This window comes from Mytilus galloprovincialis, chromosome 13 (assembly GCF_965363235.1).
Source record: "Mytilus galloprovincialis chromosome 13, xbMytGall1.hap1.1, whole genome shotgun sequence".
NCBI lineage: Eukaryota > Metazoa > Mollusca > Bivalvia > Mytilida > Mytilidae > Mytilus > Mytilus galloprovincialis.
Window position 1 is genome coordinate 22,319,646 of NC_134850.1, and position 22,799 is coordinate 22,342,444.

Below are 22,799 nucleotides of genomic sequence, written 5' to 3' on the forward strand. Positions count from 1 at the left end.
GGACGCATGCGTATTAGTAAAATTGACGGCACGCTCATTAGCATAAAATCAATATTAACATTTTACCGGGATATTTAAAATCTGAAATCGATAGATAATTAAACAGATCAATACACATGAGATGTAAATACACAATTAAATTTCAAGCTCTATTCAGAATGACCTCACCAAACAAAAATTTCAAGAGAAAAAACGATATTATAATAGTAGCTATATTAATAGAAATAAGCAAAAGCCGGTTCCAGAACTGTAGCAGGGAAAAAATAGATTTTATATATATGTAAAAAAAAATAATTTGAAATTGAATAATGGTTGATATATTCAAATACATAGTAAAACTTCCCAGGTTATAATTTAAATCTAATAAATATTTAATTTTAAAAGCTTCAAAACGTCAGCCTTCTATTGATTGCATTTGGTATTCAATAACATAATGCATTATTTAATATGTGTAACTCCAATCTGGGAACAGTATATCTAACAGTTAATATATAGGTTGCTGCTCCAATAAGCTGTATTTGCTTATGGATATAAAGTGGTAATATCCACAATTTTAATCAAACTGCATAGCTCCGGACGGTAAACACACCGGGCTAGCTTTTGATTAATTTTAATACTCACAGGGTTCAATATCGGGGTGCATGCCAACATTTGAAAAAAATGTTTTCAACCTATGCCTACAAACAAAATACAATACGTGTTGTTATAGCAATTATTAATAATAAAAGGTAAAATACAGTCAGTATATAATTTAAGCATTATAACATTACTTTTGAAAATTCAGAAACAAAAACAAAGTATTTGCAAAATTGTGTTGTAACTGTAAAAATGGAATAACTAAAAAAATTCTAAAAGGACAAAAATTGAACAATGCAACTTGTGCAATTTGTGTTGAAAAAAAATTTATAATAAAAAAATAGACTAAATTTCTGAAATTAAACACTTAAATATAACAATACTTTGAGAAGAAAAAGAGTTAAAAAGCTATTTCATTGGTGCAAAGTTTTATGACAATTTTTGTTGATTATTTTGTTGTATTTAATATGTAACATACTTCGAAAAGCTTAGGTGTTTGGTTTTATTTATTATACATGTATTGAGTTGTGAGATTTATGGTTACATTTTGTGTCTCTAATGTGGAACTCCATTGTCCGAATTGATAAATAGATAATTTGCAAATGATTACTAAGAACAAAAATGAGTGTATACTAATTTATATAAACAAACTTGTGAATATCCGAAATATAAAAAAAAAGATGTAGTATGATTGCCAATGAGACAACTGTCCACAAGAGACCAAAATGACACAGACATTAACAAATATAATAGGTCACCGTACGGTTAAGACCATCATAAGAAACCTCACGTGTAGTCCTTACTTTGTGACCAACTTTAGAAAATGTCAAAATTTAGGACCACTTTGTGAAACCCACTAAGGACTAGAATATATACCGTATAACCATTCTAAGACATGCCTAACTCCTGAGATATCTTTGTGAAACTTGCCCATGAGACCCAAGGATAACATGACACCAGTTGATTGTGCAGATGCAGCATCTTCTCCAATGCTGAGTTCACACGTAATTCGAATTCGATTCGCATTAACTAATTCGAATTCAAAATGTTTAACGTCCTAACGTCAATTCTAGTTCGAATTACAATGCGTGCTAGATTCGCTGAACTGTCCATACGACGTTAACTTTTAATTTGTATTAACAAAAGCGCATGTCTAATCAGCCCGGCAATTAGAATCAAATTAGAATTAAAAAAGAAGAGTGTGTATATTGAGACAATCATATTAGTGAAATTTGTCAAATTCTATGTATGTGTTGGAATTAGTAGTGACCATTTATAATAGGTATTTTACACGAGTCAGTATTTATTAGATACATGAGTTTCAATAGTGTATTATGTCACTGCATGTATTTGAAGAAAACTATTTTATATATATAAAATTTAATATTTTGATCATATGTTTTCATATTATTCTCGATAATGACACTGATATATATTTAATATGACTAGATGATTGCGCCTTTAATAAAAATCCATAAAATTCTTTTTTTTTTCCTCATTATTTCATTATATTTATTTTTAAACTAATTCCTATATGAAATAGAGATCCTCAGCACACACAATTATACCAATATTTTCACTTGTACTTGTAAAAGACTTTGTTTATGGCAGCAGTCCTATTGCGCCAATTACTGTTTTTCAGGGGTATCATTTGCGCCAAATTTTGTTTTCCAAATGTATCAATTGCGCCAAAAATTCAGAACTCAATTGTGCCAATTTACCTGTACACATATCTATCAAAACTATTGATGATTGATATACAATTATTCTTATTTTTGACTTAAAAAGTATCATATGTGCGGAGATATTTACCATGAAGATGAGCATCTGGAGAGAAATTACTTAAAATGCATTGAAAAGTCAATTTACAGTGAGAGAATAAAAACTTTTTGCTTTGCTGAGTATTTAATAAAGATATGCCAATCGCGAAAAAAAAAATAAAAGCTTTTGCTGATTATGTTTAAGCCACATATGTTGATCACATGTAGTGATTTGTTCCCACCATGCGTATGGACTCTTTTATCATTAGGAATTATTTGAACTGTTTTATGCTTTATGTTTTACAGCAGGAAGAAAAAGATATGTTTCAGAAATGGAAACATTTGCCGTGTAAACTGCTGTTCCAAGTCCGAATAAAGGATTAAGGAAGTTATTTTTCTTCTAATCGTATGTATTATTTTTGGCGCAAATGATACCATGTAATTTGAAAACATATGGCGCAAACGTAGCATTGGAGAAAAAAATTTGTGGCGCAAAGGGACGCATTTTTGGCGCAAACGGATCTCTCCCTTGTTTATTGAGTATACTTTAACGGTAGGTTTACACTGGTTGTAAATTGATTAGCCCCTAATTAATTTATGTTTTTATAACATTTAATCTTTAACAAATTCTATGCCAACATTTTTTATACAATTTTATACCTAAATTTCAAAATGTTGGCATAGGTTGAATGAACCAATATCAGAAACCTGATGGATTTGATTGATTGATTCAATGATTGATTTTATTCTCATAAACTACTGCATAACTACAGCGAAAATAACAGTTGATATAGTGTGTTTTGCATGTGTGAGAATAAATAATAATTTAATAGTAATACAGTTCGTCTAACCAGGAGGACAGACTTTCACTGATATGTGTCATATAAATCTACGTAATGTTTACTAGTTCAATAATATTTTCAGATGAAAATAGATGATTAAATTTTATAATGTAAGAATTCATTTTTTACAATAATCAGGTAAATATTTTTCTCTTTCTATGTTGAAATAATTGCATGACATGATTTAGCGAAATTCATCGCCAACATCAGGAGAGCTGCACAGAGGTGACAATTTAAGACCTTTCCGGTCTCGGTATAGTTTGACACGGCTTCCCTGTTTAGAGGGGGTCAGTTGTGTATGATATATTCTTTAAGTTGGCTGCCCCTTTTCATTCATCCTTATCCCACAGCACTCTAGTATTTTCTTTTCCTTTATATTTTTCTGGTCCTGTTTTTCTCAAATCCCTACTTTTTGGCCCATTATATTTTATTACTTAAAACCAATATACACCCTCATATTTGATCCTTTAAAATTTAAACAAAACTATATTATACGTTATACGCGTTGTTGTAAATGAGGGCCCTCATGGGGTTTTTGATTATGTGATTACTTGGCCGTTTTTTTAATGATTATTTGATTATTAAGCCAAATATTTCATGATTATTTGATTACCTAGGACTGTATTTTTAGTTTATGATTATTTGATTACTAAAGATAAGCAAATATTTAATGATTATGTGATTATATTGGCAAAAAAATGGTGATTATGTGATTACTAGGACCCCCCCATGAGGGGCCTCGTAAATTAAAAGAGAGCAAGGACCGGAATTGTACATGATCTGTGAAAAGAATAGACTTATGTATATAAAGAATATTGATTGTGGGTAAGAAGTCCTTCTTACTATTTTATAGTATTCTACTGAAATGCTTAAAATTTGTATCAAAATCGATTTAACCATTTTTTTTGTATTGTAATTTGATTACAATATCAAAAATACGCAAAAAGTTAAAACCTCCAAGTATATACACACACGTTGTCTAAATGTGGATTTTAGCAGGAACTGAAGGACTTTCAGAAAATGACGTACGTGTGTAGTAAATTAAAGGAAATCACTCTTCCTGTTTGACGGTATCTTGAACTCACTTACTTACTGGCTTTGTTCAGAAATCAAACCACTTAAATCTTGGATCTGTTGTAGCAAAATTATTTATTTAAAATGTATGTACATGATCTAACAATACAAGTGAAAAACAGAGACATTTTATCATTTTTATATAGATTAGACTGTTGGTTTCCTCTTTGAATGGTTTTACACTAGTCATTTTTTGGAGCAGAGGTGGAGTTAAAGGGTTATTCTGTGTGAAAAAAATGGTTGATTATATAGGGAATCACAGAAGCTTGAATGGAGCGAGCCCCTTTTTAGGCAGTCAGTACCTGCCCCATATGCAAATTTCTGGATCCTCCACTGTGGGACCCTTTATAGCTTGCTGTTCGGTGTGAGTCAAAGTTCCTTGTTGAAGGCCGTATAATTTGACCGTTTAAAGTTTACTTTTACAAATTGTGTCTAATACATGAACTATGAGCATATCTATTAACTCCCGCATATGGAAAGTCAATGTTTAGGGTTCTTGGCCTGTCTGGTTAACACTCCTTGTAGTTTTGACTAAATATTAAAAGAGAAGATGTTATGTGATAATGAGACAACCCTTCACAAGAGACCAAAATGACACAGAAATTACTTGAACAATTATAGGTCAACGTTATATATAAAACCTTCAGCAATGAGCAAAGCCTATACCCCATAGGCAGCTATAAAAGGCCTCGAAATGACAAACGTATAACAGTTCAAATCGAGAAAAAAACCAATAAAACCCATTTTAGGCAGGAATAACAATTATTTCGTAAATTGAAATAATGAGATGTAGCACTAGTATGATTGCCAATTATATAACAGTAACTATCCGCCAAATTCTGTGTAAAAAAAAATATGTATACGACCATGAAAGTATTATATTCTTTGTCAAATCATCCATGATTTGACAAAGAAGTGCTAACTATTATACAAAGGCTATGGCTTAACAAATTGATTTTTATGGATTTCCATTAACTATTTATTGAATGATTATATAGGAAAGTTGGATGGCTTGATTGATTGATTGGTTATATAACATCACTAAAATCGAAGCGTTGTAAATAATATTAGTAATAGAACAGAAAAGGTGAAGTTGGACCTTCATTGCGATGGTTATGATTCTGTGCTGATTACATGTGTCCGAACGTGGGTGCTGATTACATGTGTCCGAACGGTGCTGATTACATGTGTCCGAACGACATTCAACAACAATTTAAAGGATATCTGTTTACCAATGCCTCACAACAAAACGAATTTTAAAGTAAATCTGATCAAATTTCTCAAAAATATATTAGAATTGAGAATGGAAATGGGGGATGTGTCAAAGAAACAACAACCCGACCATAGAGCAGACAATTGCATGTTTCGATATTGTGTTGGTCATTTGAAGAAAAAATGTCCTGGTATTGCGCTCATGTTCTGATTTTGTACTGTTTTATTGGAGTAAAAGACGTAAACATTCAAGACATTTGGGAAAAAAACCACTTGTATACTTTACAGAAAAGACAATCGGCATGCATGCAATTGATGGCTACATTGTGTGCGATAACTAAAATTAAGTAGATATTTTTACAGTTGCAATTTTATAAAAATTATCATACATATATATCTACTGTCTCATGTTAGGGTAACGGTTGGTGCCTGTTAAAACAATTAAACCCTCTGCATTTTGATGTCTTAAGTCAAGAGCCTCTTGATCAGTATAGTTGTCGTTTTTGGTGTGGTTTATTAGTATTCTCGTTTTTCATTTTCCTAAGAATTATTTTACAATAGAGTGGGGGAAGGGGGGGGGGCACATATTCGCCAGGGATACAATTTCGCCGTTTTATGATTTTGAGGTGTAAACACTTCAAAGGATGGCTGAAATGGAAGAAATATGCAGATAAATTATAATTTTATAACAAATATGATTATTTTTTAAACTTAAACAAAATTGCGGCATTTACTGCAAAGGACCGAAAATTGACAACGATTTTCGGTCAATTTCCTGAATGAAAAACACGATTTTCAAAGAAGTTTTTCTTAGTAATTTTTTGACTGATTAGCCTAAATTTCTGTTTTTTACATCTTTGAAATGTCTGCTGTTCATTTATAATGAAATTTATTTGATAAATATTATATAAAGCCGCAGTTATTTGGTTTTAAATAGATGTGTAAAAACGGCGAATATGTGTCCCCCATTGACAAAACATCAGGAAATTTCAAACACCCTTTAATCTAACTTTACAGATGATTACTTTCAAACAAACATGTTTTCAAGCTTAGGAATGTTTTGCATTTGAAGTTATCTTCATATAGAAATATCAGTATACTTCAAAAACATATAGACCTGAACATAAACTGCCGAAACTGACATGGAAAGATATGGCGAAAATGAGCATTTCGGGTCGGGCCCTTTATAGGTTGCTGTTCAATGTGAGCCAAGGTTCCGTGTTGAAGGCCGTACGTTGACCTATACTAGTAATTGATTCTTTTTATACATTGTGACTTGGATGAATATGATGGAGAGTTGTCGCATTGGCACTCGTACCACATCTTCCTATTTATATATGGTAGGTGTATTTGTATACTCGGCTTAAGTTCAAAATGCCAAAGGTTTCTTAAAGAATAATTCATCTTCTGACAAAACAAAATACAATTAATTGTGCGAGGCTATTCAGGACTCTTGATCTCTGTCAAATACTAGTAAGCTAATAATTAAGGCTTACTTAACTGGGCTAGGATGAAATTTGAAAAAAATAGGCAGGACAGGAGTTTTGAGTAAAAAAAAGCAGGATGAGACACTTGCAAAAAAGAAGTCAGGATGACAATTGTTGTAAAAAAGTCAGGATAAGCTAAAAAAAAAAAAAAAAGAAAAAAAAAAAAAAAAAAAAAAAAAAGAAGGCAGGACCGAATAGAGTGAAAAATAAAAAGACAGGACAGAGATTACAACAACAAACAAAAAAAAGGCAGGACAAAATTTTTCATCCTAGCCCCCCAGAAAAATCAAATGGTAGCTCCCTAATCTGATATGCACAATTCTTCTATAGTTTATTCGTGCTGGTGGACACCATTTGCTAAAAACAGATTAATTCCTAGTATTACATGCTAAATAGAAATAAAATTATCTAAATTAAAATGACATGTAGTTTTACAACTATACTTGCATAATTATGCACCAATTTAATTCAAGTGCACAGTGTTACCATTATTTGCATAATTCGGAATCTTTTAATTCATGTAGACAGTTTTACAAGTATTTCCAAACTTCTGCCAAGACAGGATTGCTATGAGTAGCTTATTTGGAAACATTTTAATTTATCCGATAGTTTATGGTTTAGAAAAGATATCATCAATTTAAGAGTCTTTATATTTTCTAGTTTTAACCCTCAACCACATCGACAACTTAAATGCCAGCCGTAACATGCATTGTTTTTTCTCTAATACCATTGACCAGTGGCGGATCCAGGAATTTTCATAAGTGGGGGCCCACTGACTGACCTAAGAGGGGGCCCGCTCCAGTCACGCTTCAGTGATTCCCTATATAAGCAACCAAATTTTTTCCCAAAAAGGGGGGGCCCGGGCCCCCTGCCCCCCCCCCCTAAATCCGCCTATGTTGACCATTAAACTTCAAAGCAACACAATTAAAAAATCAAACATAAAACATAAACAAATACATCTCCAAAGTATGTTGCTAATGAGGATTTTTTAAAAGACAGACATTACATTGTATTCTTTCTTGATAGTGCTTGAGCTAAAAGGCTTTGCCCTGTACCTGCTGCAATGGAGCATATTGCGGCCACCAGTCCTTTCGCCGAGGTTCGGGCGTACACTCATGCAAAAAATAGGAAAGCTACGCAACTGGTTCTATTAAAGTTGACCATTCTCAATCATTGTGCCACTGGTTAAAATGATACTGAGCACATTGACTGTTCAACATTTTGAATGTCGACATTAAAAACCCGAAAGAGTAAAAACAAATGATATATGATGGTCCCGATGTGGTTTGCAGAAAAGATAATAATGGGTAAATACCACAGAAAAGTGATTAAAAATGATCAAAAATATAGAAAAAATGCGAAGAAAATACTCAATAGAATATAGTGTGTGGGCGGATGTGTGTGTGCGTGTGGTGATGGCGGTTGTGGTAGTGATGCTCCCCAGCACCACTATTGATCGGTGGTGGTGGCGGTGATGGTGGGCCAAATGAAAAGGATATGAGACAGACAGGCAAAATTTATAAAGAATAGAGAAAAACGACCTAAAAATCAACAAGAATAGAAATGATGTGTCACCACATGCAGACCCAATAATACCACTTTTCTCTGTTTTTATTTCACATGAAAACCGGTTTTCCGATTTTCATGAAGCATGTGAAATCAATTCTAAAAAAAAACTTGGCATGTGGTTTGCTAATTGTTGAAGGCCGTACGGTGACCTATATAGCTGTTAATTCCTGTGTCATTTAGACTCTTGTGGAGAGTTGTCTCATTGGCAATCTCACCACGTCTTCATTTTTATATAAACTATGATGGTAGGAAAGGATTGGTTTTTCACGCCATTTTAAGGCGAGGGTTACAACCTTATGTCCCTATTTAAATGCATTAATCGTCAAAAAGGGATGTTCCTACCCCGGACCCCACCCTGCATCCATTATTATTCACACTTACTGAAACATGTAATACAGTGTTTGTTATACTCTTTCCAAGTTTTAAAAATAAATAATGAAAAACAAAACAAATAAAGATTCACGTAAGGAAAATCGACTGAGGTATATAATAAAAACCATATTATACTTCAAATTTAAATGAAAAAGTTGACAGATATGTTTTAAAAGGTAAACAAACGGGTAAATTAGAGAGTGTTAATTATTGATTCCGAAAGAAAAGTTTTAGTACACCCGATAATTTAAAAACAATTATGACAAAGTTTAATTAACAAATAGAAACGCAAAAATTGTTTCCGTAATAAAAAAAAAATGGTCAAGTTTATGTTTTGAATTACAAGAGTTATAATTTTAATTTCAATTTTTACTGAAATAATTTTACCAACAATTTTTTTATAAACAATTCCTATATTAGTGTCACGTGTGACCTAAAAAGTGGGCCTCATTGGGGTCTAAGCCTGTCGCGGGAGTTGCCGATTTTTTGTAAGCGTGACACGTGAAAAGTCAAACTATTGTGTCGTGAAAACGGGAAATGAGGTCTAGCGGGACTCGGGAAATGACAAAAATGATAATTACTTACGTAGATAGTGTAAGCGGGATACGGGAATCTGACAAAACAGAAAGCGGGATCTGGGATCCTCCCCTCCCCCCCCCCCCCAAAATGAGACCCCTTAAAATCAAACGTCTATCATTTAAAGTTAAAAAGTAATAAAAATACAGAAAGTAAGAACCTCGGGAAAAACGTCAGTATTCACTCATTATATATTAAAATTTAAAACATAATTATATTGATTCAATGAATAGCTTCTGAATCAGTAAGTCGAATAATTCAAGCCCTTTCCGTGTCCGATTTTCTCCCACACGAGGTTGACGGTCTTGATCGAGGAAGACGTTCAGGCGTTAATGTAACTTTCGTAGATCAGCGGAATATAACGACTGAATTATTCGGGTTACTGAATCAGTGGAAATAAATGAGTGCTCTATTGATCATCCGGAAAGTAAATCTGTTACATCCCGGATTTGTTTCCACAAATTAAAACTTCCCACGTGTAGTTCGAAGGTCAAAAAGTTGTACAAGCAAAACAAACGACATGCCCCCTTATTCTTCTGTCACGTAGAGTGAAACACCATGTAATTTAACAAAATGACAGGTGAAAAGATAACAATTTTCACAAAAACTGATCTCAGGCGATATGAAAATGAGATTGATAGGACGGCTGCAAAACTCGATGCCGATGGAGCTCAAAATCCAAGTGGAAAGAAATCATCAAGCTAAGGAACTTGTTTTATATGCCGAAAATTGTCAGTATCCGCTTTTGAGAAAGAGCAAGGGGAATTATTTATTGTTAGCATTGTTCTTTGGTGCTTCAGCTATTTTGTTTTGTTTTTGTAAGTATCATTATGAAGTAATTGAATTAGCAAAATTGGAAAAAGGGAAAAAGGGTGGGGGGGTTAGTCCAAATAATCATGACATCTTGCCATGCTTGCAAGGCAGCGACAAGCAATGCAAGAAAATAGCCTGGCAAGAATTGGGCCATTCCAGTTAATTTCTGACGGGTGGGGATGGATGGGGAGAATATTTTTCTATACATGTAGGTTTCCTGATTTTCATTCTCAATTTTATTGAAAATTATAAAATAGTCTACATAAATGAAAGTCCCTGATGACCCCCATCCACACCATCAAATACTGTTTTGAGAATGTGGATTCAGCATGTAGTTTTCTGGGAATTCATCCCTATTCAAATTAATTTACTGGCTCCCATCAGGAACATATATATTATGTTAGTCCAAATAATTATGACGTCTGGCAAGGCTATTTTCATTTTTTTCAGAAAAAAATTAAAATAGCCTTGCTAGATGTCATAATTATTTGGACTAATATTATGTTAGATATACTGTTCCCAGCTCCCATATAAAGTAAATGAGGTCCTAAATGTAATCAATTAAATAATGGTAACCATCATCATGGTCAGTAATCATGACAATAGGTCATTGTACATGAATGTACACATGATGAGTTGAGTCGAGTCATTTTCTAGAGAGAAGGAATGCCTTTTATCATGAAGTGGCAAACATTGTTTTTTGTTACCATTAGTACATGTAGTAATGAATGATCCTTCACCCCATTATCGTCTTTCGTTTAATCTTAATTAAGTAGCTATTGTCAGTGTCAAATGGAGTAATATAATAATTTTAAATGTTATTATATAACAAATATTTTATTGTCAAATGTCATGCCCAAAAACAGTTGGGTGTCCCATTCCTACCCTCTTTCAATAAAAATTACCCCAGAAAAGCTTGAAAATAGGATTGATCAGTAATGTACATGTACATGTAGAAGAGCAAATGCAATCATTAATTTAAAGGTTTAAAAATTTACCCATGCTAATTACTAGACCATGTAGACCAAATTTAGCATGTTTTTACAAAATATTTTATTTGTCCTATGCAACTTATATATATGTATGTATGTAAGTGCTATGTTCTTCTTAAAACAAGTTGACAGGAAAGTAGGAGAAATTATTTTACATAGATATAATTTTAGTTCCAAAAACATGTCTTCACAACCATATGATCTGATCATCATGTCAAGCCTTTTATCATCAGGTTGTGAAGTCATATCTGCCTGCAGAAACTGTAAGAACTGTACAAATACTTTTTTTGAATGCATTGGTGTACACTTGTATTAAATATTTTTTCCATTTTGTAGTCATCATAATTTGGATTGGACATTTGGAGGAATTGCAGGTGTTTCACTCTAGTGGCCAGCGAACAATTAGATCTTTAGAAAACAAGGAGGAGGAGGGTCAGTTGACCAAAGTGAACAGGTCATTTTTAGATGACCTCCAGTACAACTTGTGTCACTCGCCCGATGAACCAATACTAGGACTTGAAGGTTTGTTAACTAGGAAATACTATAATATACTGTGAATTCATTATTTTACATTGGATACCAATTTTTCATGGGTTTTGTGGGTACAGGTGAACCACTAATTAAAATGTTCAAACCAAATACAAATTTCTATAAAGTTGTATCCAGATTTTCACAGAACCAGGAAATCACATATCAATGAAAAATGCAAAGTTTCGCAATTCACGAAAATTAATACCTACATGTATGAAAATTAAGAAATTCACAGTACATACAAACCTGCCTTAATGACGGCCTCATATCAGCAGTCACCTGCCTCCGACATCACTTTTAGGTGGCCCACCTAATTTTTGCAAGGACTCTTCATTTCACCTTTTAACAACAGTAATTGGGATGAATTGAACTAAACCAAAATATTCATGACGGAAAATTTTTGTATGCGCAGCAGTATATATTAAAACAATTTTTTAATTTCACTGATGCAAGAAAGATAACTCTACCAATTGAAAACACTAGAACAATTTGCCCTGATCCTTGGCCTACTGAGGTTGGATAATCAGAACCTTGTTTAAAAGGTCGCCTCTCTTGAGCAGTCACTTTTTATACTTCCCAAAAGTAACTGCTTGATAAGTGTTTGATTGTAAAATAAGGTCTAAAGGAAAATGTGCTGCTAACTTTTCAAGATATCCATGAGAGATTTATAAAAGCATGAGAAACTTTTACATCTCTTATACATGCTATACGTGTTTTTATTTGATATTATAAGGGTTTGAGTGTGTGTATATCTGCTAAAATATTTTTTTTTTAACTCCTTTGAATGCCTGTTGTGTGATATTTAGTTAATTTTTTTTAGGATTACAAATGTCAGATCAACACTTCTTATAGGCCTGTGACCATATACTAAAATATGTTGCTTCCTTTTGACATACGGTGTTAACTGGAGGGCATGATTCATATTTATACAAAATCATCTTTGTCTCCACATGGACTCAAATCCTGGACCTCTGTGTTACAAGGCAGTGCTGAGTGACTCCTTAGCTGAACCGCTTACTGCTGACTTAGTATCTACCACGTTTACTAAAGGAAGCAATATTGTCACACTTCCCCCAACTCAAGATTTATCATACCATTATGACTCTCACACACACACACACACACACAACCCTAGCTAGAATTCCTCTCTAACTACCTTGAATTTTTTAGTTGGGCCATAATGTTAACAGAGAGCATGATTCTTATTACAAAATCATCTTCATCTCCACCAGGACCTGAACTTGGGACCTCAGTGTTATAAGTCAGGGCATATGCAGACTGAGCTAAAGAAGCACTTTTTTAACTCAACCGCTTACAGCTGAATATGTATATACCACATTTACAAAGAGAAGCAATCAGTTTACACAATAATAAATAAATTTTGTGTTTTTACTGTCTTCTGATTGGTTAAAAATATTAGCTTTATTTTCAATGTTGTCAATTTTGAAAAAAAAAAATCATAAGGTAGATCTAGTTAGTACTGTAGTGGAATATTTTTTACATGGGGATGCCTTTTAATAGAATAAATTTGTGGCATTTTTGAATAATTACTGTACACTATCATCACACCTTTGGCTAACAGGTTCTGGTCACCCTTAAATCCCCTCAAAACATAAACAATAAGCTATTTAAGTAATGATTCAGATTGTAATTTGACTATTTAGAGGTAGAGCGTTGTGACTGTAAATTACCCTCCTCAAACATATATCAAACATTATATTGTACTCCTCATGCATGAAATATTTGCCACTGGATGTTTAGCAACAAACAATCAATCACTTTGAAACAGATCCTTTTATTTAATATGTTTAAAATGTGTAACTGACATTATTAAAGAAATGAAATTATTTTAGAAACATGTTATGGGCATGCAAGTTGATATCATGATTTTTTGGTTTATTTAATGCAGACTGACAACATTTAAAATGACAGATTGTTTATCTGACCTGTACATGTATGTACAACTTTCCATTTTAGAACTAGATAAATGTTTGAAAATAACTCATTGCATGGTTACACTAAAATGCTTAGTCATGGTTTTGTTTTTAAAATAGTGAGGTAACATTTATTGTTTACATTCATGTTAAAACCTTAAGCAGAAAAAAGTGAAATGTTTATATTAGGAAATGGGATAGATGCAGGATGACATCTATAGATAACATTCTTTATCAATATTGCGAAACTTATGTTTTTATCCTTGAAACATAACATCTACATTGTAGAATGGAAAGGCCATGCAAAAATTATTGTTAGTTTCCCCTAACCCTGCCAGATCTGTTTTTACCATCCTTGTCAATTCTTTTTTTTTTTATCTTTTTTTTTTTGATTGCAGATGAAAAAAAAAGAGTTGTTTTGGTTTTTATTGACATTTATCAATCATGCTTTTTTAAAATTGTCTGATAATCTCTTAAAAGTATTTTAACTTTGCTCAATTCTAAAACTTTCATTTTCACATACACATAGATTATAACACAATTATAGTCAATATACATAATATAGAATGAAACAAACATTTATAACAGGTTAACAACAACATCTCTATAGAAAGAAACTGATTTGTCACAAAAACAAAAAAAAAATAAAAGTTTTTCCTGCCTGCTGGGCCTTGATAGTTTTTGCATGTTAGGGGGAACCAACATTCATTTTTAATGGCCAAACCTCAGAATACATTTATAACAAATGAATATCCTGCTTTTACTTGTTCTGTGAGACACCTAAATGTTGCTCACAGTCGTCACAGAACAAGTCGCAAAGTGGAATGGAACTAATATAAGTTGCAACACTTGTTTCCTAATCCCCTATAAATAAATATGTTTAAACTAATCTAAATGTTTTAAAACATTCTCATTGGATGTTTGATGTGTACAGATTGATAATTTAGTCTTAAATGCATAATTTATTTATTAGTTGTTAGTTGCTTTGAACTAGCTGTCAGATAACTGCGAGTACTCTCAGATCTGTTCCTAGTGTCTTTTTGTTGTTGGGATGTAAAAGTACCCAGCCACGTCCACTTGTATTTTTGTCCATCTGATGAGTTGAGCCTTTTTCAACTGATTTTAATAGTTTGTTCTTATGTTGTACTGTTATTCCACTGTCCCAGGTTATGGTAGGGTTGGGATCCTGCTAACATGTTTAACCCGCCACATTATGTATGTATGTGCCTGTCCCAAGTCAGGAGCCTGTAATTCAGTGGTTGTCGTTTGTTTATGTGTTACAGATTTGTTTTTCTTTCATTTTTTGTACATAAATAAGGCCGTTAGTTTTCTTGTTTTCTTGTTTTACATTGTCATTTCTGGGCCTTTTATAGCTGACTATGTGGTATGGGCTTTGCTCATAGTTGAAGGCCATACAGTGACCTATAATATAAATTTCTGTGTCATTTTAGTCTCTTGTGGACAATTGTCTCATTGGCAATCATACAACATCTTCTTTTTTTATATCAACTTGTTTATAAAAAAAAAGATGTATTTTCTTTCCTAATGCCCAACAGGTAACCATGGTAACTAACATAAAACTCTGGTCTAGTTTAAATACATCATTTAACCAGTAGTAACTATTCATCAAACAGAAAGGAAAAGAACAATTAAAGTATTGATTGTCGGACAGCACAAAGGCTTTTGGCACAGTTCCAACAAATTGGTAACACATTTAAATTATTGGGAGCCTCTTAGGGATACTTTTTGGGGAAGCTGACCTTTGTTAATATTGCTTATTCAAATTTGGTAAAAACAATACAAATTTATTGTTTATTTTCAGGTTTCGTACCAACAGGATTTAAGTTACAACAAACTCACATACTGATCATTCCAGGGGAGATTACTCCAAATATATCAGGAAAGATAACTCTAAATGCAACCAGGTCCACCTCTCTCTATTGTGAACAGGCTGACTGCAGATTTGGAGCATTCAATAGATTGAATCCCAAATTAAAGGTTTTTCAGGAAAAGATAAAGAGCGATAAAAGATTCCAGAAAGAATTTGAGTCTAATGTTGCCAATGACTTGGCCTGTCACAATGAGTTATCTCCCATTGGAATCCAAAGATTGGTTAGTCTGGGAGAATTTGTGAAAGATGTCTACCTGAAAGATCTGAAACTAGAGAGTAGTTTAATTCAACCCAAACATATAAAGCTAACCCGAAATGAGGAAAGTATAACAGCTAAATCATCTCTAGCTTTTCTTTTCGGCTTGCTGTCTGAAGGTCATTTGAGAAAATTCAATACCTCAGCAGTGTCGAGAAATTTGTGTTCAGAAAAACATGGAATGTCTCATGTTGATTGCAATTGTCCAGGTTTATACAGAACAGAACAAAATTTCAGAGAGCAGCTCTTTCATGGTTTAAAGAAGGGAGATAATTCAAATATACCCATGACTGTTTTACGTCAAATATTGTCAAATTCTTGTCTTCATCCAAATTTTTCCTGCTTTGTACAAAATGGATTTGATAGTATTGGAATTATAAAGGAATTGTTTAAGAATGAAAATGCATTTGATGAAAAATTATCCAATGACGTTGGTTTTGTTGATTTTGTTAATGTTTATTTATATCCATTTATGAACAATCTAATCCAAACTTTCCGTCATGCAAATTATGTATTTGAGAAATTGTTTTTACATTTTGTTGATGAAAGTTTTATGTTTTACATGTTAAATGTACTGAAACTTCCCAAACTCACATGGCCAAGGCCTGGATCAAGAATTGTTTTTGAATTATACAAGAAATCTGGTCAGGTATTTCAGCCATATTATGTTCGCATTTTGTTCAACGGTGCTAATGTTTCCAAATTTGTCCCCCTTTGTGACATTCATAGCGAGAGCGGTCTGTGTCGTTTAAAGAATTTTGCAGAATTGTTGCATTTCAAAACATCAACCAAAAAAAGTCTACATAGTGCGTATCAGAGCTACTGTTAATTTATCAAGGGTTTGTGTAAAATGAATTTGCTTTTAGCATGTTTAGCTTCAATCCATTATCAGTCAGCCCAAAAAACAATTGTCACAAAAGGTAACAGAAAGTTAAAATTTCATTTGTCACGTGTTTTAATTTGTACAAGTAGCAGATGGTAATTACATTATAGAAATGAATAAATCCTTTAATACTAGTGTATAAAATTTGTAAATTGTTTAGCAAAATTTAAAGCTTGTTAGAAAATTTTAGGAACTTACAAAATTGATGTTAACCTGCCAGGTGCTTTTTATTTTTATCCTCATTAAGTCACAGACGACAATCTGTACTTGTTTTATGTTTTGATTTTAATTAGTTTTTATTTGTTCATAACATGTTTACCATGTATAATTGATGTTTGTAAATTGTATTAATTTTTGGAAGTCACAAATTTTAGTTTGTACTTCATGGTGCTTGTGTGTATTTGTATGTAAAACTATATTATTTTATTGAATATTAATGTGAATTTATAAAAAACCCATTGTATACCAAATTTGGGATTTCATCAGTGAACAAATCCTGAACTAATAGACAGTTTTTGTTAAGTTACAATGTTTATGGATAGCAGAAAAATGTAAATTACAAAATAAGGTACCTTTGAAGTTGCAATTTTTGTATTCAACTACAAAAACTGAGATCCAACAAAATTATTTTATCAAACAGTATTTTCTTCTGAAGAAAAAGATTTTTTTTTGTTGTTTCGACCTGATCTCGATCTTAACCCTTGGCTATCGGTTGAATAGGCAGTATACTAGTGAATCCAAAATCCACATTTATTTTTATGTGCAGAAATCCTTTGTCTTTTTAGATTGGGGCAGCCATCTTGTTACTGTAGCAACAGAGCATTGTCTATTTCAAAATCAAAGAAAAAATTTTGTCAAAATTTTATGAAAATTAAAACGAACCTAATTATTTTTAGGCAAGGTGTTTGGTACAACTGTAAGTAACAAATCATGTTTTATTCATATGCTCAATTATTTTATTTAATATTAAGATTAGCTATTATGCATATCACAGTCATAGAATATCAACTGTGAGACTCAATGTGATTTTTTTTGTAGTGAAGATACTCAAAAAGAATTTACACTTCAAGCAGCTTACCATTTATGAGAAAGATCTGATAATTGTTTTTTTTTTTAATTGTACCTTTGTGTCAATGTGTGTTCTTCATGTTCTTTATGGTAAAAAAAATAGTTTAGAATTTTACTTTGTTGAACAGGTCAAAGTTAGATTTTGACAAAAAATTGTGAGTTTGAATTTGATAATCATAAAAACAGTCTCAAACATTTAAATATTTTTTCCTTTGATTTCATTAGGATTGTTTTTATTAAGTTTGTTTATTTGTTATTGCTTGATTTAATTTTTTGGCAGCAGAAAATGTTGCTTTTAAGCTTTAGATTTCTGAAGAAATGACTAGACACGTTCTGTACTTGTTCAGAATCAACACTTTGTTATTAAGTTTTGTAATGTAATGCATTTTTGAGAGTTGCTTACCAATTTCTGGTATTTGCTCCAGATGAAATAGTTATACCCATGCAAAGAGAGAATGACTTTGTCTGTCCATGTGCCCTATAAGCACAACTGCTTCTAAAAGGCGTTAATTTCTGTGTCATTTGGTCCCTTGTGGAGAGTTGTCATATTGGCAATCATACCACATCTTCTTTTTTATATTTATGGATATAGATGAAACTTTACATAGTTGTGGTATCCTTTTGTGAGTTCAGATATAGTATTTAAATTTGTTTTAGATCGAAGAAAACGTTTTACGATATATGTTTTAGCATGCTTGTACTCATAAGTTGTCACAATTTTCAGCTATACAACAAATGGTTAGTTTTAGTAGCTAGAATTGTTATCTTTTAAGCCACTTACTAATAATTTCTCAGGTCTCAGATTTTCCCCACAAATACTGTATCGAGCAAATACTTTTTTTCTATTCTTTACAGACTTTGATTTTGATAGCCCAATATCCAAATATAGTAAAAATTTGTCAATGGAAAGGAAAATCTGCACTTAATTTTCCAAATTGATGGAAACAATTGTTCAAGTGTATTTTGTTGGTTTTTGGTGCCAAATGTGATTACTATAAGTTAGAATTGTCAAAGGTAGACAATTTTACTAACTGATGAAAAGAATTGTTCAAATGTATTTTTATGGGCTTTTTGTTGCCAAATATAATTATTATGAGTTACAATTGTCAAAGGTAGACTTTCTTTTAACAAAAAGGGACTAAAATCTCAGTAACTTTGTTTGATCTGTATACATATATAAACTGTTATTGTTTAATCATATTGCCAATCAAGTTTTATTTATTATTTAATTTTTTGACATATTTTAACAGGTCACAAACAGTGATTTGTACTTGTTATGTGCCTGTGTGTACTAGTCTTATCTATATACATTTGATTAATTGTCTGTTATTGTGTGATATGTATGAATGCTTAGTTAAATTTATAAGTAAGTTGATATGAGTGAATTTTCAAGATTTAGAAATGTTATGTTCTCTCCTGATCAAAAAAGGGCAGAATTTTACATAGAACAAAGAATAGAATAAAATAGTGAATTTATCACTGTTTTTGAATATGTACTGATGATAAGAACTAAATTTGTATATATTTTTATGATACAAGGTATTTTTTTATTGCAATACTTTTATTAAACACGAAAATGAAAAATATTACCCAAAGAGAGATAACTCTAGTGAATTAAAAGATTTACCAAAAATTAGGTAAAACTTTTAAAAACTATTTGAAGGATGTACTTGGTTCAGGTTAAGGAATTTTTGTCAGATGTTCAGACTCCTTGTATTTTTCCTGCTATATTTACCCATAACCCATTTTTCAATTCATTTTTTACTTCTATAGCTCATAAAAGGTTCTTTACCAAAATTTAAGAAGATTCTAGATTTCTTTTCTTATGATTTGAGACGCAAATAATACAAAAACAAATATGAGTTAAAAGTCAGAGTCAGCCTTTTCCCCCATCAGAATTTATAATTAATAATTATGGGCATATAATTATTTTATTCCTCAATTTATGCTCTTGTAGTATCAATTTTTAAATTCTAAATTTTTTTTATTTCATAGAAGTACATCCTAAATTCATTTTTTTAACTACACATTGATACTGTTTACTATTTTACTTGGTGAATATAAATCCTTAATAATATTTATACATTTAGAAAGATAAGCATAAAATTTATTCACCAAATTCTGTGTCATGATTTATGTCTGTGGATAGGACTTTCAATATGCAGGGGGATCTGTGTCCCATAGACACAATCTCCATTTATTTCTGTTTATATTAATACATTTGTAAGCTTAGAAAATGAACTAATATGTATATATTCAAATCCATGCTTATGAAATATTAACTATTCCAATGTGCAGTTTGACTGAGTGTGTTTGTCTGTATAGAAGCAGAAAATGTGTTCAAATCCATGTTCAGCAGAAACTTTTTTATTAATGTTATACAACATGATTTTTACAAGCATATCTCAGGCAGTGATTTGAATTTGCTTGTTGCAGATCAATACAAACCAAACTTGTCAGTATTTTCCCCCATTATATACTGATGCTGTTATTTTGCAGTTAAAAAGCTTAGTTCAGATTCAGATGAACAAATAGTTTTTTTTTTAATGTTTATACACTATATTATCTACAAGCATTTCTTAGACAGTGATCTGAACTTGCTTGAAGATGATCCAAATCTGTATTCAGATGCTTTTATTTGTTGAATAAAATATATTAGTTTTAAAATGTGTTCATTTATTTGAAAGACCAAATATGTGTTCTGCATACTTCAGCAGGAATATTGTTCAATATTTATTGCATGTCAATCCCTGGCATGTCAGGGGAATCTTTTTGGGACTGAAAATAAGAGTAGTTTTTGTCAATATTTAAATCATTAAAAATATGCCATTTGCAGTTGCAGTATAAAAACAATACTGGATCAAAGTCTGGAAATATTTCTTTTTTGGCATGGAACTATTGAAGGGCTAGGTAAACTACTCCCTTTTTCCTAGTTTCTAAAAACTTCAGTATATAGGCCAAGGAATAAAATAAGTGGTATATAAAAAAGTATTAAACATTTATATTAGCTAAGGAATACAGAAGAATTATGTGGTAAATAGGCCAAAGAATATAAAACTTCAGTATATAGGCCAAGGAATAAAATAAGTGGTATATAAAAAATAATTAAACATTTATATTAGCTAAGGAATACAGAAGAATTATGTGGTAAATAGGCCAAAGAATAATGTTGTATTAAGGCCAAGAAATAAAGAAATATGGATTGATATATAATTAGACCAAGGTATGAAAAATGTGATATACAGGCCAATGAATGAAAGCTTCATGATATATAGGTCAAGGAATGAAAGATGTGATATATAAATCAATGAATCCAAGGTGTGATAGATAGGCCAAGGAATAAAAGTTGAGTTAAATAGGCCAATGAATAAAAGTTGAGTTAAATAGGCCAAGGAATAAAAGTTGAGTTAAATAGGCCAATGAATAAAAGTTGAGTTAAATAGGCCAAGGAATAAAAGTTGAGTTAAATAGGCCAAGGAATAACAGTTGAGTTAAATAGGCCAAGAAATTAAAGATGGGATGTAAAAATGAGACTGCAACCAAACAACACAATAATGAAAATGTCAAAACATGACTTGTGGATGACATCTGATGTTAAACAACAGTCAAGAAAAGGTGTGAATGAATTGAATAGAGACTGCATGGGAGATCTGTAAACGCCACCAAATTTATAAAATAAAAAAAAAACAAAATAAAGATGTAACTAAATATAACTGATCCTTCAGACCACAGACAATTCCCCCTGACGACAATATCTTTATACTTCAATTTTAAAGAATATAGGAATTTCTTTTAAGAGAAAAAAGCCTGTGCTGTGGATACATATTCTTGGATAGATCTCATTGTCTCCCCCTGGATAGATGTCATTGTCTCCCCTTGGATAGATGTCATTGTCTCCCCTTTGTATCTTCACCATTGAATAAAAAAGGATTAAAGAAGGCCAACCTTGCAGAACCTTCATATTGTACTATTTGATTTTTCTAACCTTCCTAAATATGCATGACGTTTTTCTTTTACAAATTGTGACTTGGATGGAGAGTTGTCTCATTGGCACTCATACCATATCTTCTTATATCTATGAAACATTTGCTACTGGATGTTAAACAATAAACAATCAATCTGAATAAATCACATATCAGGAACATGTAAGCCACAAGACTAGACGATAAGCAACCTACTAGTAAAAACGCATACATGTACCAACATATATTTAAGCTATGCTGCTTTGTCAGATTCTTATAACATATAACTGAAGGTTAGGAACATTGAAAATCACGCTATTTTAGATTTTGGTCACCTCAATCCGCCTCAAAATATGTCTACTAAAATTAAAAAATCGTAAGAATATAATATAACATTATTCTGATGGATACTTCTCTTTGATCAGCATAGAAAAACATGCAATATTTTCTTTTAACACGCACATCATTCGGAAGAGGTGAAATACATGGTAAATTAATTCAGTTTAATAATGATAAAAAACTCATAGATACCAGATTGAAATTTAATACAATTCGTCTACAAAAGAATCGTCAGTGACACTCAAAGCTTAAAAAAAAGTTTAAAAGGCAAAATAAAATAAGAAGTTGCAGAGCGTTGAGGACCAACAATTCATAATAGTGTTGCCAAATACAGCTAAGGTAATCTATCCCTGAGGTAGAACAACCTTAGAATTTAAAGTTTTGTTGTAAACAGTTGATTTACAATTATGACCATATAAATGACAATTCACTAATGGGCTGGTGTTACCCTCGGGGGAATAAAAACACCGGCAGTGGCATCGAACCAGTGGTTGTAAATAAACTCATCATAGATACAAGGATAGGGATCAAGAAAATAAGTAATGCTGTTTGAAGCGTAATGCTAGACAAAATAAAAAAAATGATTTCAAACATTCTTACGTCTTATGAACACCTGATTGATGTTATTTTAATATTAGGTAAACAATTCTTTTGATTTTTGA

The 22,799-nt window shown here is 31.9% G+C and overlaps 1 protein-coding gene across 1 annotated transcript; it reads left to right on the forward strand.

Annotated features, from left to right (window-relative positions):
• The first annotated feature begins 9,955 nt into the window (after positions 1–9,955).
• Positions 9,956–20,503, forward strand: LOC143057506 (2-phosphoxylose phosphatase 1-like). Its single transcript, XM_076230817.1, has 3 exons — positions 9,956–10,286; positions 11,610–11,795; positions 15,561–20,503. The coding sequence occupies exons 1-3, from the start codon at positions 10,091–10,093 to the stop codon at positions 16,712–16,714; spliced, it is 1,536 nt and encodes a 511-aa protein (XP_076086932.1). The 5' UTR covers positions 9,956–10,090; the 3' UTR covers positions 16,715–20,503.
• Positions 20,504–22,799: the final 2,296 nt, after the last annotated feature.

Coding starts and splice junctions, on each gene's coding strand:
- LOC143057506 (XM_076230817.1), top strand. CDS start 10,091: ATGAAAATGAGATTGATAGGACGGCTGCAAAACTCGATGCCGATGGAG. Junction 10,287..11,609: donor AGCTATTTTGTTTTGTTTTT/GTAAGTATCATT, acceptor TCCATTTTGTAG/TCATCATAATTTGGATTGGA. Junction 11,796..15,560: donor ACCAATACTAGGACTTGAAG/GTTTGTTAACTA, acceptor GTTTATTTTCAG/GTTTCGTACCAACAGGATTT.